The sequence below is a fragment of the Protobothrops mucrosquamatus genome, unplaced genomic scaffold (assembly GCF_001527695.2).
Source record: "Protobothrops mucrosquamatus isolate PMUCROS unplaced genomic scaffold, P.Mucros_1.0 scaffold97, whole genome shotgun sequence".
Taxonomy (NCBI): domain Eukaryota; kingdom Metazoa; phylum Chordata; class Lepidosauria; order Squamata; family Viperidae; genus Protobothrops; species Protobothrops mucrosquamatus.
This window is the reverse complement of record NW_015386472.1, coordinates 378,779-391,069: the sequence shown is the minus strand read 5'-3', so window position 1 is coordinate 391,069 and position 12,291 is coordinate 378,779. Positions and strand designations below refer to the sequence as shown.

The 12,291-nt window shown below is 51.6% G+C and overlaps 1 protein-coding gene across 1 annotated transcript in view; it reads right to left on the bottom strand.

Moving 5' to 3' along the window:
• Nucleotides 1-4,855: 4,855 nt before the first annotated feature.
• LOC107284510 overlaps nucleotides 4,856-12,291 on the bottom strand; it is a 23,776-nt gene continuing 16,340 nt past the window's right edge. The window contains exons 14-19 of the mRNA XM_029283458.1: nucleotides 11,651-11,805; nucleotides 11,025-11,154; nucleotides 10,216-10,363; nucleotides 8,837-8,966; nucleotides 7,295-7,425; nucleotides 4,856-5,532 (exon numbers count right to left, since the gene is read on the bottom strand). Of these exons, the coding sequence (XP_029139291.1) occupies nucleotides 5,409-5,532; nucleotides 7,295-7,425; nucleotides 8,837-8,966; nucleotides 10,216-10,363; nucleotides 11,025-11,154; nucleotides 11,651-11,805 (818 nt within the window). The 3' untranslated portion in view covers nucleotides 4,856-5,408. The remainder of the gene's footprint in view (nucleotides 5,533-7,294; nucleotides 7,426-8,836; nucleotides 8,967-10,215; nucleotides 10,364-11,024; nucleotides 11,155-11,650; nucleotides 11,806-12,291) is intronic.

Here is a 12,291-nt window from a genome sequence, read left to right as displayed (position 1 = left end):
CCCCCCCCCCCCCCCCCCCCCCCCGAACAGCCAGGGGTCTCTTGCAACTTCAATCTTCCATCTGCAAAATGGCCAGGGATTGCAAAGCCCATAAACCCTCTGCAAGATCCAAGCTGCAGAGTTCAGCTGACTGGCCTGGGGGCTGCTGCCACTGCTTCCCCTTCCCCCATGAAGACCCCCCCCACCCCAGCTGGCCTGGAGCATGGGAGGGGTCCTGGCTGCCAAACAAGAATGACATCCTTAGCAGTAGCCATGGAAACCAGGTTCTCCCCCCCCCCTGCTACTTTTTCCTATCCAGCTTGGAAAGGAACCAGAATCAGCTGCCAGCCCTCCTTTGGGGGCTTCCCTGCAGGCAGGCAGGCTGGTGGGGGAGGGGGGGGACACAGGGAGGGTCTTGGCTGCCTGGAGAGGACACGGTCCTTGACCCCAAAGAGCTACCCAAGTTAGTGTAATCAAGCGAGGGCTGAAACAGATGTTGAACCCTCTGCTGATGACCCCCCCCCCATGAAAAAAAATCCAAAAGCAAAGCCTTACTGTTTTGGGCTCTCCCCACTTGAGAGATGCTGACCCAAAAGGAATCCTCCTCTGGACTGGAGGAAAGAGAACATTTGAGAAAAAAAATGCATTTGGACATTTTCCCCTCTGCTGCGCAGGTTCTTCCAGAGCACCTGAGTTAGCCCGGGCCAGGGGTAGGCAACCTTGGCTCTTTTTTGACTCGTGGACTCAGGAATTCTGGGAGTTGAAGTCCACTGAGTCATAAAAGAGCCAAGGTTGCCTACCCCTGGCCCGGGCTCTTTGAGGGAAGCCATCACACCTCAAGATTGCCTCTCTCTCTGCTGATGCCCAGGGAGCCTGTCAAAGCTCCCAGCTGCCCCAATCCTATCCCATTATCCACGATTTATTCCTCCTTGTTCTCATTCAGAGTCCAAATCCTTCCACTCTGGGGCAGTTCTTTTTTTTCTTTTTCTTTTTTTTAAACAAGCACATTTTTGGTAACTGTCCAGCAGGGCTGGGCTGGCTGTTTTCTGGCTGTCGGCATGGGGCTGGGGGTGGCCCCACATGGAATGTATTTAGAGTTGTGCCTGAGATACAGGAAAGGGTGAGCTCTTTCTCTGTCTGTGTGTTTGTGTGCACCCACACGCACTTTTCTTCCTTTGCCATCTCTAATCCCTGTTTCTGTGCCAGCCAGACAGTTCCTGGTGTTGGTGTTTTGTTTTGTTTTTTCTTTTGCTGGGTTCCCTTTTTGAAAAGGACCCAGATAAACGGGGAAAAGGGGGTGAGCCCCAACCACCTCGGGTGTTGTTTCGAAAAGAAAAATGAAACAAAAGGGGCAGGGGGGGGGATTGTGACAAAATGTGCACAGCAGGGCTGTTTGAAAAATAAAAATGGAGTTTGCAAACCTAAGACTCGCTCCCTGCCCCAAGGACAGGGGGAAATTGGGCCACTTTAAGCAATCTTCCTTGGAGGGCAGGGGTGTGTGTGTGCTCAAGGTTTCCTTTGACTTGGGGGGGCATGGAAGAGGGCGTTCAGCTAGGACCTTTACAGAAATGGGGGTCTTCTCCAGGGGGGTTAGAAAGGGGTGGTAAGCAGGGGTGGAGTGGGGGGAGAAGAGCCCTCCGGAGCGTGCCAGGTCTTCTCTCCAGAGTTCTCTTTGCCGCTTTCCGGCATGCCCTTCATGCCCTCCCTTAAGAAGCAGCTTTCTCCTGTGCCAGGTGGCTGCAGGGCCGGCTTTCCTTCAACCCGGGTGGGAAGAGGAAACCTTGCCCTTTCCAAAGCATTCACACATTCACAGCCTTTCCCCCTTCAGCAGCAAAGGGAACATGTTTTGTGGACTGCTGGAATTCTAGGAGTTGGAAGTCCACACATCTCAAAGTTGCCAGGTTGAGGAACGCCGGACCGTACGGTGCTGCAGCCAGGACTTTTGGTGGCCCCAAAGGCCCAAAGCCCCCACGGTAAAAAAGCAAAACAAGAAACAAAGCCCCCTCGCTTCAAAAAGTAGCCCCGGAGAATCGGAAAGCAAATGACGTCTGAAAATCAGAACGATGGGTGAGAAGAACCTTCAGCAGATGGTGTCTTCTAAGCTGAAACAGCTTCCAAGAAAGTCCCGTCTTGTCCTGCTTGCAGAAGACGGTTCGTGTGGGAGAAAGTCAAACTCCCAGGTACGGTAGCTCCACAGCACAGGGGTCTTCATGGAGAGGCCCCTCTTCGAGACTTCAGAGCATCTCCCACAACCTCTGGGATGTCCATATTGGCCAGTGGGTTCTCCAGGAGAAGATAGTCCTGGAGGGACCACACCATGTAAGACTTTCGGGGTCCAAGGGAGCCCTTTAAGTTAAACCCAGGAGCCTAATTTATAATCAAGTGTTATTAACTTGAGGTTCCATTAGCCTAAGCAACTCCATCTCTGCCCTCAACTTTCTCCAGTCCATCCTTACAAAGGATTTTGGTCGCCTCTGCCAGAAACCCGCCTTCGAAAGCTGAGAACATGGGAAAAACACTGGAGATTAATCCATCAATATTTGCTGTTCTGAACAAGCTGTTAGCATTTCTCCAGTACTTACTGTAACCTTTATTATATATTTCTTTTTTTGGCGTGAGCTTGTTTTCTTGCTGGTTCTGCTGCTTGCTGGAACCCAGCCCTGGACTCCAGATCTTGTGGTTTGTGTATCCAGGGCTTAGAGAAGACTTTCTTAAGCTGGTAAAGAATTCCACGTTGGTACATTAGGAACAAATGCACAGGAGGTGGTTAGGAATGATTTTTGTTTGCAGAAAATGACTACGCTGCGCAAATTCACTTGTGCTCTAGAGGAGGATGAGAAGTCACCTGTTTTCCAGCCTCAGAATATCAGTTAGAAGGGACCTTGGAGGTCTTCTAGTCCAATCCCTTACTCAAGCAGGAGACCCTAGACCATTCCAGACGATTAGCTGTCCAGTCTCTTCTTAAAAACCTCCAGTGATGGAGCACTGAGAGATATTTTTTCCCATATTTAGTTCCCTGGTGGTGGATTGTTAGGTGGTTAATGCACTTGGCTGTGGGCCTGCCACCTTTAATAAATATTGCACACTGTTTGAAGCGTTTGAAGCATCTGAGCTGTCTTCTTGACAGAGTCAGCACCATCCCTACAGTCACTGGAAAAGCTGCTGGCAAAGAGGAGGACCAGGCTTTGACCCCCGAGAGGAACTGTTGGGGAGCTAAGATGTCTTGGCAAGGGGTTAAGCCTGCTTTTGCCTGATGCACGGTCAGATGTTGATGGGAAACCAACAAAATCAGATGATGCCCATCTTGGCAACCATTGAGGGGCCTGCGTTCCAAGTGCGTTGGCGGAACCGTTCAAGCAGCTGTGGAAGACAATTGTCTGTCTATTTTCAGAAGATGCAGAGGTCCAACCATTTGCAGTCAAGAACTAGAGCCAAAAAGGAAAAAAAAATTCTGGATCATAGCAGCAATTTTTTAATCTAAGAATAGTTTGGAGCTTCGGGATGATGTGATTCATGCTACCCTCGCATAAGCCAGCTGGGTCACTCCAGCCGCTAGAAGATCGGTTCAAGATGTGGTGACTTCCAGCCCCATAGCCAGCCACCCTCCTCTGCCCACAGCTGGTTGCCTGGTAGGCCCCAAAAGCCATTTTGGGGGAGTGGGAGGTGGGTGGGAACAGGGAAGAGATCCCAGAATTTAGCCCAAGCTTTTTGGATGAACCTGATCCCCAATATCTCTTAGACAAAGCATGTTTCACAGCAAGAAAAGTTGCAAAGAATTGTTTGCAGCAAAAAAAGTTGCAAAGTATTGTTTGCAGCAAGAAAAGATTTCACACACAGAGAATGGGGTGAGGTGCAGGGAGCAGAAGAGCAGCGGGCAACTCCACCATTTGAAAATGTGCAGACCTCAACTCCCAGAATTCCCCAGCCAGCCAGCCAGCCAGGGAGGGCGGGAAGAAACAGATTGCAGAGTGTGGCCCATTTATTCCACCACCTCTGCTAGATCAGCTAGGCAGAGTTTCTCAACCTTGGCAACTTGAAGCTGTGTGGACTTCAACTCCCAGAATTCCCCAGCCAGCTACAGCCAGCGAATTCTGGGAGCTGAAGCCCGCACAGCTTCAAGTTGCCATGGTTGAGAAACTCTGCTCTAATGACTGTTTAGGAGCCTAACCTGGGTTCAACGCAAAGGAAGAAGCTGCCACATTCTCTCGCTACACAACTTTTTAGCCTACTCTTTCCACCTTCACACTTCTGTGCTCTACCTTGGTCCTGCAGGGACCACGTTGCGTGTTCGCCCACCCGGCACCATATTGATCTGGTAGATCCAACCGCAAATCCGTTGGCACGTGCCAACCTCTTGCTGGCAAAAACAGCTTTGCCTCTTAGAAGGCTTGCTTGTCTTCCGCATGTGGGAATGAGACCTTGTGACTGGCAGCGAGTAAGAATGAGAAGCCACCCAGGACCGGTTGCGCCAGCTCCGCTCAGCTGCTGGCCAAACGGGCGACTCGCCCAATTGCAATTATTAACTTTCTGTTAATATGGGCCAATTCTCTCTCTGGCTCTTGTATTCCTCCTCCTGGGGGGTGGGGGGGGAAAGGCTACACAGGGGACGGAAAGGCCAATTTTCTTTTTAATCAACACTGAAGTTACAGACCCGGCTCGGGCTGGGATAGCATGAAACGGTATTTCACAGCCAACAGTGGGGGGGGACAATCAGCACTGGATGCCCCCCTCCCCCAATCCAGAAACACAACCAATTCAGGTGTTTCTGGACGGATCCAGAACCCGGCGGAGAGTCCAAAGGAAAATCCTAAAATGGTGCTTTTGGGGAAGGAGCGGGCAAGAAAGACGGTGGCGCTTTTGAAAAAGAGAACATCAGTCGCACAAGTGACATTTAGTTGAACAGCACAATTTCCGAAAGTGCAAATTATTTCGGCTCAGACTGAGGCGAAGACCCCCTTCCCTCTCCCCACAATCAAAGAGACATCGGGAGCCTTGTTCTTCCTCGTAGACATTTCGCTGTGACCTCGCAAGGCCTCTCCAAACATCAGATAAAGGCATTTGCTCCGGGGCAGGTGGGGGGGGGGGAAGCCGAGGATGTGGGATCTTTGGAAATGGTCGCAGCCCTACCCAGCTCAGCCCCGCTCTGCAGCCAGGAATCCAGCCTGCTCCTTGGGCTTCCTTAACCAGATTAAGAGCACCTTGTTAATATTTTCCTGGGGGTGTTTCTGAAAAGGAAGCATCAGATCTCCTCCGTGTCTTGCCAAACAGCCACTCGAAAAATGGGAAACCGTCACAAACACAGCAGGATTTTCTTTTCTTCTTTTCTCCTTCCTTCCAGGCTCTCTCAGGCCAGACTTGCAAAACTGGGGAGAGGATCCTGAAACCCGAAGAGGAAGCTGGACTCTCTGGCTTCGAATCTTCTTCAGCCTTTAGGTCCCAGATTTTTTCCGGGCGAGTTTTGCCCGCCGAGGCTTTAGGATGGTGTAGTTCATATACTTCGTCTGTTGGTCGGAGAGGAAAGGAATGTAGAAAGCCCGGAACAACTGGGAGGACCTAGAAGAAGACAAGAAGGTTTAAACATCGATGCCTGAGCGACCTTGGATGGGAGCCCTTAAGGCAGGGATCCCTTCCAGCTGGGGAATTCTGGGAGTTGAAGTCCACAAGTCTTGAAGGGGCCACGGTTGGAGAGCCCGGCCTTCAGGTGCCTCCAAGTGATATTCCAATGTGACAGGGAAGATGATGAAATAGCTGGAAAGAAATCACGGGAACCATATTTCGACGGAACTGAAATTTAATTCCGTCAGTGCTGCTTGCTTTGGCTCTGCCCCGTGACTCAGTCTACGGAGTCCCCACGTGCACCTCACCCGGGAAGGCCATCCCGTGTCCCACCACCCAAGTCTGGGGGTCCACTCTGGCCCAAAGAAGGGGAGATGGCTTTGGGGGGGGGTTTGCCCAGCACTTTGGTGGAAGCTGGCCAGGGGCTTGAGGTGCAAGAGGGCTTGGAAGCACTGGGGGAAGGAAAATTGAACGGGGGGGGGGGGCAGCTGGACCCCATGGGGAGCCCCAGGCTTTCCTGCTGCAGACTGGAGTGCCAGGCATCAGGGGGCCCAGACGGAGCTGCAAGCCGGGCACCGTAATTAGCCGATGGCTCTGAGTGTTCTCTAATTCAATTAAAGCAGCATTTATCCGAGCCAAGCGAGAGTTGCCTTTGTGGCTCTCGATGACGTCAGCCAGAGACTCGGCTGTCCCAGAAGCTCCCGGTTCAGCCAGCAGGAATCGAGCAGGCGGAGGGATCCACTCCCCCCCAGGAGGAGCTGAGCAGCCCTTGCCAGAAGGACAAAAGGCCACGCTGGGGAGTTGGAGGGAGCATTCACCCTTTCTGCATATTCCTCTGAGCCCTCCCTCCCTGCCTGCCTATTTCTCTCCTCTCTTCCTTTCTTTCCCTTCCTTCATCTCATTTTTCTTCCTTCTCTCATCTCTCTTCCTTCCTTCCTTTCCTTCCTTCCTTCCTTCCTGGCAGCAGGTGATCAATGCCATCGGCCCCTCTGAGGCAAGGACGGGTGAGGCAAAGACTGAGCTCTCTTGCTACGGGTTCCCCCCCTGGGGGGGGGATTCGACCAGCTGTTCCTGTCTTCCTCCCAAGTGACAGCCTTTAGCAACCTCCCTCCCGCTGCTCTCTCCCCCTGGGGGAATTCTCACCCTGCCTCTTCCCGTCTCCACCCCCTCATCCCGCAATTAGCCTTTCTTCGCTAAGAGAGAAGCCGTCCTCCAGCAGCTGTGCTTTTGCATCTCGTCTCCCAAGAGTGGGGAACCCAGACGCTTCGGGAAAGGCTGCTGCCCCCGCCCCCGTCAGGGTGGGAGCGGAGAGGAAGGGGCTGCCACTCCGAGCCACCCTCTCCTTCCTCTTTGACCCCCTCATTTTTTCCAGGACCCCCTTCACAGATGGCTGGCAGTTCCTCTATTTCCCTGAGCAAGGGGAAAAAGACAACTAAAGATGCGTGCAAGGTCATAGAATCACAGGGTTAGAAGGGACCTTGGAGGTCTTCCAGTCCACCCCCTAACCTGGATGAGAAGGGGTGGGGTGGGGTGAACTTCAGCCCCTTGAAACGTATTTGACAGGGGTGGGTGGGGGGAGGCTGAAGTGCTGATGACTCACAGCCTGGATCTCTTACTGGGAGACCAACCCTTCGTGGCTCAAAGGTGGCAGCTGCTCTGACATGACACCATCCAATCACCCGGGCTGGCATCCGAGGCGCTTCCCAAGGAGTTGTGGGGTCTCCCGCACCGCCAGCGTGCCTTGGCCGTGGCCTCTTACCTTAAACTATCCAGGAAAGGCTTGTAAGCGATTGTGATCCACTCCTCCTTGTTAGCCGCATACCTGGGCTCCCGGGGAGCCTCGTCGGGGCTGTCGAGATCCACCAGGTAGTGGCATTTGGAAAGGTCAAACTGTGGGAGGAAAGGGCATTGATGCTGTGAGGCTCTCTCTGCTTCAGGCAGGCTCCTGGGCGGCTCCTCTCGGCAAAACCGCCTGGGCAGCAGGAAGCAGGGTAGCTGGGCCCAGCCAGGCAAGAGGAACAGCTGCAAGACTGTTTTCTTGCAGACGTTTCCTGACCCAACTAGGTAACATCATCAGTGTTAGAAGGAATTTTTGAAGAGGGGAGGAGGAGGAGGAGGAGGAGGAGGAGGAAGAGGAGGAGGAGGAGGAGGAAGACGACATCTGTGGGGTCCTTGGTACTCTCTGAGCTTTGTTGTTTTCTTGCAGATGTTTCATTACCCAACTAGGTAACATCATCAGTTTTAGAAGTGAGAGGGGTTTGTGGAGAGGAAGAGGAAGAGGAGATTTGTGGGGTGCTTGGTGCTCCTGAGCTTAGTCATTTTCTTGCAGACATTTCATGACCCAACTAGGTAACATCATCAGTGCAAGAAACATCACCCAAAGAATGAATTAAGCTGAAGAAGCTTCTTGGATGAGAAGTGAAACGTTTTCAAACAAAAAAAACCCCAAGAAAGTCCAGTTACCTTTTGGAAAAAGCACCCTTGGGGTAGAAATAGCATCTTTCTAGCACTGATGATGTTGCCTAGTTGGGTAATGAAATGTCTGCGAGAAAACCACCAAGCTCAGAGAGCACCAAGGACCCCGCAGTTCAATCCTGAGCTACGAATAGTCTCTCCTGTTGACGCAGCTGGAAGGCTCTGGTGCAGCTGGGGAGACTTTCAGCAGCTGTTTTTCAGGAATCCCTGCAGAAAAGCAGCCCTGCTCCAGGGAGGGAGGAGGCTCAGGAAACGGCAGGGTTTTCTTTCTCCGTAACAGAAAAGGGTCAAGGTGAAAGGAAGAGGTTGCTTTTCTTTAAAGCAAAAGTGGAACTGGCTGCAGATTAGCCCCAGCTACACTTCTGCAACATAGTCCCCCAACCAACTTTGAGCAACAACTTCCCAATTTAAAAAGAACGTGAGTTGAGAGGTTAATAAGAAAACAAAGTTAGAGAAAAAAAACTGAAGGAGAGAGACTGAGCCACTTCTCGGGAACCGGTTCCCACAGCAGGCAGGAAGTCACATTCGGCGATCCAGGTTCACTGCAGTGCCCTAAACCTACAGAGAGGCCACTGGTCAGACTGAGCAACAGAACAGCAGAGTTGGAAGGGACCTTGGAGGTCTTCTAGTCCAACCCCCTGCTCATTAGGCAGGAAACCCTATACCATCTCAGACGGATGGCTATCCAATCTCTTCTTTAAAATTTCCAGTCTTAGAGCATTCACAACTTCTGGAAGCAAGTCGTTGGCCCCATTTTTGCAGAGGGGGGAGGGGGCAACGTGTGGCAAAAGACAGGCCTAGGTTAAAAGAAGGCGGTCCCACTTACGTATCTGGAAGGTTCCTCTTTGTTTCGATCATTCATGTCCGTGGGAATGAGGCGGGTGGCCCCCGGGCCCTTGGCAAACGGCTTGGGCAACTGGCCCCGGAATTCGGAGGCGATGAATTGAAGCTGCCAGCTGCGGGAAGAAGGGGGACAAGAGGCTTTTAAAGGGCGTTCCGGGGATTTTAGTGAGCAACGTGTCAAGGTTCCGACTGACCAACTCAACCAAGTAAACATCTACGAGGCTTTCCGAACTCTTAACGTAAAACTTTATTGAGTACATCGGCACGCACACAAGCAAAACCAGCTCTGGCAGAACCCCCCTCAATCCCACATAGTAAAAGCATAGAATTTCCCCCTCCTCCTTCTTGGTCAGGTCACGTTGCCCAATTAGGAGGAAAAATATTGCTATGAGAAAGTGTCTCTGGGTCTGGCCAGACACCTGGCGAACTGTCCTTGGTTCTCACCGTCTGCTTTCTTGATCTTTTGACGTCTGCATTCCAATCCCTTTCCTGCCCCCCCCCACAAGTTCACTGGCAAGCTGAGAAGCAATAACTGTCAGACCAGCAAAAATGTGCTTCGAACTTGATGCAAGCACCAGATGGAGGCAGACAGAGGTGTTGACGGGGAAGGACAGGCGGGCAACGAGGCTCTAAGAAGGCACCCCGGCAGCAAAGATGGGGATTCCTACGTAAACGGCCCATCCTGATCTCTCTGCTTTTGCTCTTTCTCAGAAATGAAAATTTTAATGTCGGCTTCTCCCTTTCCACCCGCCAATGTGTTTCTGATGGTTTTGAGCTTGCAATTTTTAAAATCGTAAAACCAGCCAGGGTTTTAATCCTGATGATCAGTAGACAAATTCTTTGAAGGAAGTAAATCGTGACTTATCCACGGGGAAAGGGATGGAGAAGGAAGGGAAAGTTCTCTGGGAGAACTGACAGGAGAAAGCCCCACTATCAGGAAGAAGCCTTGCCTGATGCCTCCACCTTTTTTTCCCAAAAAAAAGCACTGGGCAAAAAAGTCAAAATGGAGGCAATAATGGTGCCACTGAAACTCTGTCTGGTTTTATGAGGGATTGAGGCAAATCAGAGTTTTTTGAAAAAGGAGCAAAGTCCTGAAAAAGCAAGCCCATTCCCAGGAGATGGCTCGTCTCTCAGTGAGGCCAACCATTTGGTTGAAATGGTTTAGGGAGGGTCTCCTGCTTGAGCAGGGGGTTGAACTAGAAGACTTCCAAGGTCCCTTCCAACTCGGTTATTCTGTTATTTTGAAACCTTCTGTCTGCCCGGGCTTTATGGCCCAGGCCAGGTTTGCTTACTGCTGGCATGAGGGGTGCCCCTGTGCACCCCCAGACAGGAAACAGGCTCCATTTTGACCCAGGAACTTACTTCTCTGGGAGGACGAAGCTGCTGGGAAACCGGTACCACTCCTTCCCGACACAGACGTGGACCGGCCTGCCTTCGGGCACGGTGTGGATTGTGGGGTCTGTGGCAATTCTGTGGAACTCTGGATAAAGGTCCAGAGGCCCGTGGTAACCTGGGCAGCAAAAACAGCAAATGGGGGGGAAAAAAGAGGAGAAAAGTCAGCCAAAATTGGCAACCCTTTGAAAATTAGCCAGTGTCCCCCTCAAACATTTCTCCAACCAGATGTGTTCAGGCGGCAAGTCTCAGAATTCTCCAAAGGCTGAGGAGTCTGGCGAGATACTATCACAACATCTGGGGAAGAGCAGGCTGTGTGTCGTCACCCAGGTTTTTTCTCCTTTTAAGATGGGTGGACTTCAACTTCCAGAATTCACCAGCCAGAATTCTGAAGCCACTGCTCAAACTTGTGGGCTAGGGGATTCTGGGGAGTTGAAGTCCAGCAACTTCAGATGACCAAGGCTGCTTATCTATGATAAGACACCCCCCACCAAATTATGGACACAATGTAGCTTGGAAATTTTGGGGGACTCAGGTTCCTCCCTGCCCCCTAGAACCTATAGGGAGTCAAGACTTAGAAAGCCACATTAGACAAACTCCTAGTCAATCATCATTGCTGAACGATGGATCAATGCTTAACCCCCCTCCCCCGAAGCCTGATTGTAACCTGGTAGATCGCTGAAGGGGAGAAGGGTGGGGCACGGGGAAGGTGAGCCGATCCCTGCAGAAGATCTACTGGTTAAAGAACAGGGCTCTCTCCTTGTCTTGCCTAAACCAACCTCTGAATAAAGCCACCGAACGGGAGAAGGAGAGCAGGCCGAAGACCAGGACCGTGCCCAGCGCCAGCCAGTTGGAGGAGACGGTGTAATGCTCCAGGCGATACCGTTGGAAGATAAAGTGGTAGCATTTCTGGAGGAGGGGAGAGAAAACATGAGTGCCATTTGCGTTTGGAAAGGAGGAGGGTGAGCAACAGTACGAATGAAGATGTCCGAGGCCCATCGAAGCTCTACCAAGACAGCAGCAATGCAAGCAGTCCCTGACTTACAAAGTTACATCACTGGAAAAAAGGGATTTACGACCGTTTTCCAGATTACGACCGTTGTACCATCCCCACAGTCACGTGTTCAAAATTCAGACAACTGACAACTTGGCAACTGACTCATATTTATGATGGTTGCAGCATCCTGGGGTCACGTGATCCCCTTTTCCGACTTTATTCTGCTCCTGGCAGTTTCATAAAAGGGGGAGGGGCTGTCTCAGCCCTCCTGGTTTCAAAACTGAAGTCCACAAGTCTTAAAGTTGCCAGGTTAGGAGCCCCTTGCTCAAAAGTAAGGCCCCCCAGGAGAAACCCTCCATCCCTCCTCTCTTGCCCCTGCCCCGCATTGCTCCTGCCCCCAAAACGCACCTGGAGGGCTGAGAGCCCCACTGCTCCACAGAGACAAATTAGGGGGTAGATGGGATACAGAAACCTCTCCTCTTTGTGGGGCTGGCTGAAGAAAATCAGGATCCAGACGTACATGGGAGAAAGCGTCAGCCAGTACGGGCGGCCGAGGTTTTGGACTGGAAGAAGGGACAGACCGGAAGAGGATCAGTGGCAGAAAAAACAAGGAAGTAGGAGCTATTCTTCCTGGGACCAGGAATGCTGTCCAAACCAATATTTCTCAACCTCAGAGACTTCAAGAGGCGTGGCTGGGGATTTCTGGGAGTTTATTTATTTATTTATTTATTTATTGGATTTTTACCCCGCCCTTCTCCTTGCGGACTCAGGGCGGCTAACAGCCTGATAAAAACAAATACAAAAAATACCAAAATACTATCATTAAAACATAATTAAAAGGAAATATTAGGAGGACTTCCGGTGGCAGGCGACCTCGTTGGAAGCAGCTGTTTGCTGCCTCCCGCCTGTTTCAGCGTAAAAGCCGTTTTGACAGCTAGCATCAGCTGTAAAACGGCTTGATACCTTTCCCCTGGGCATAAGGGGATAGGTGAGCTGCCCGGGGTAGGAGTTGAGTTCCCGAGTCGTCCCATGTGGACGATGTAGGTGAG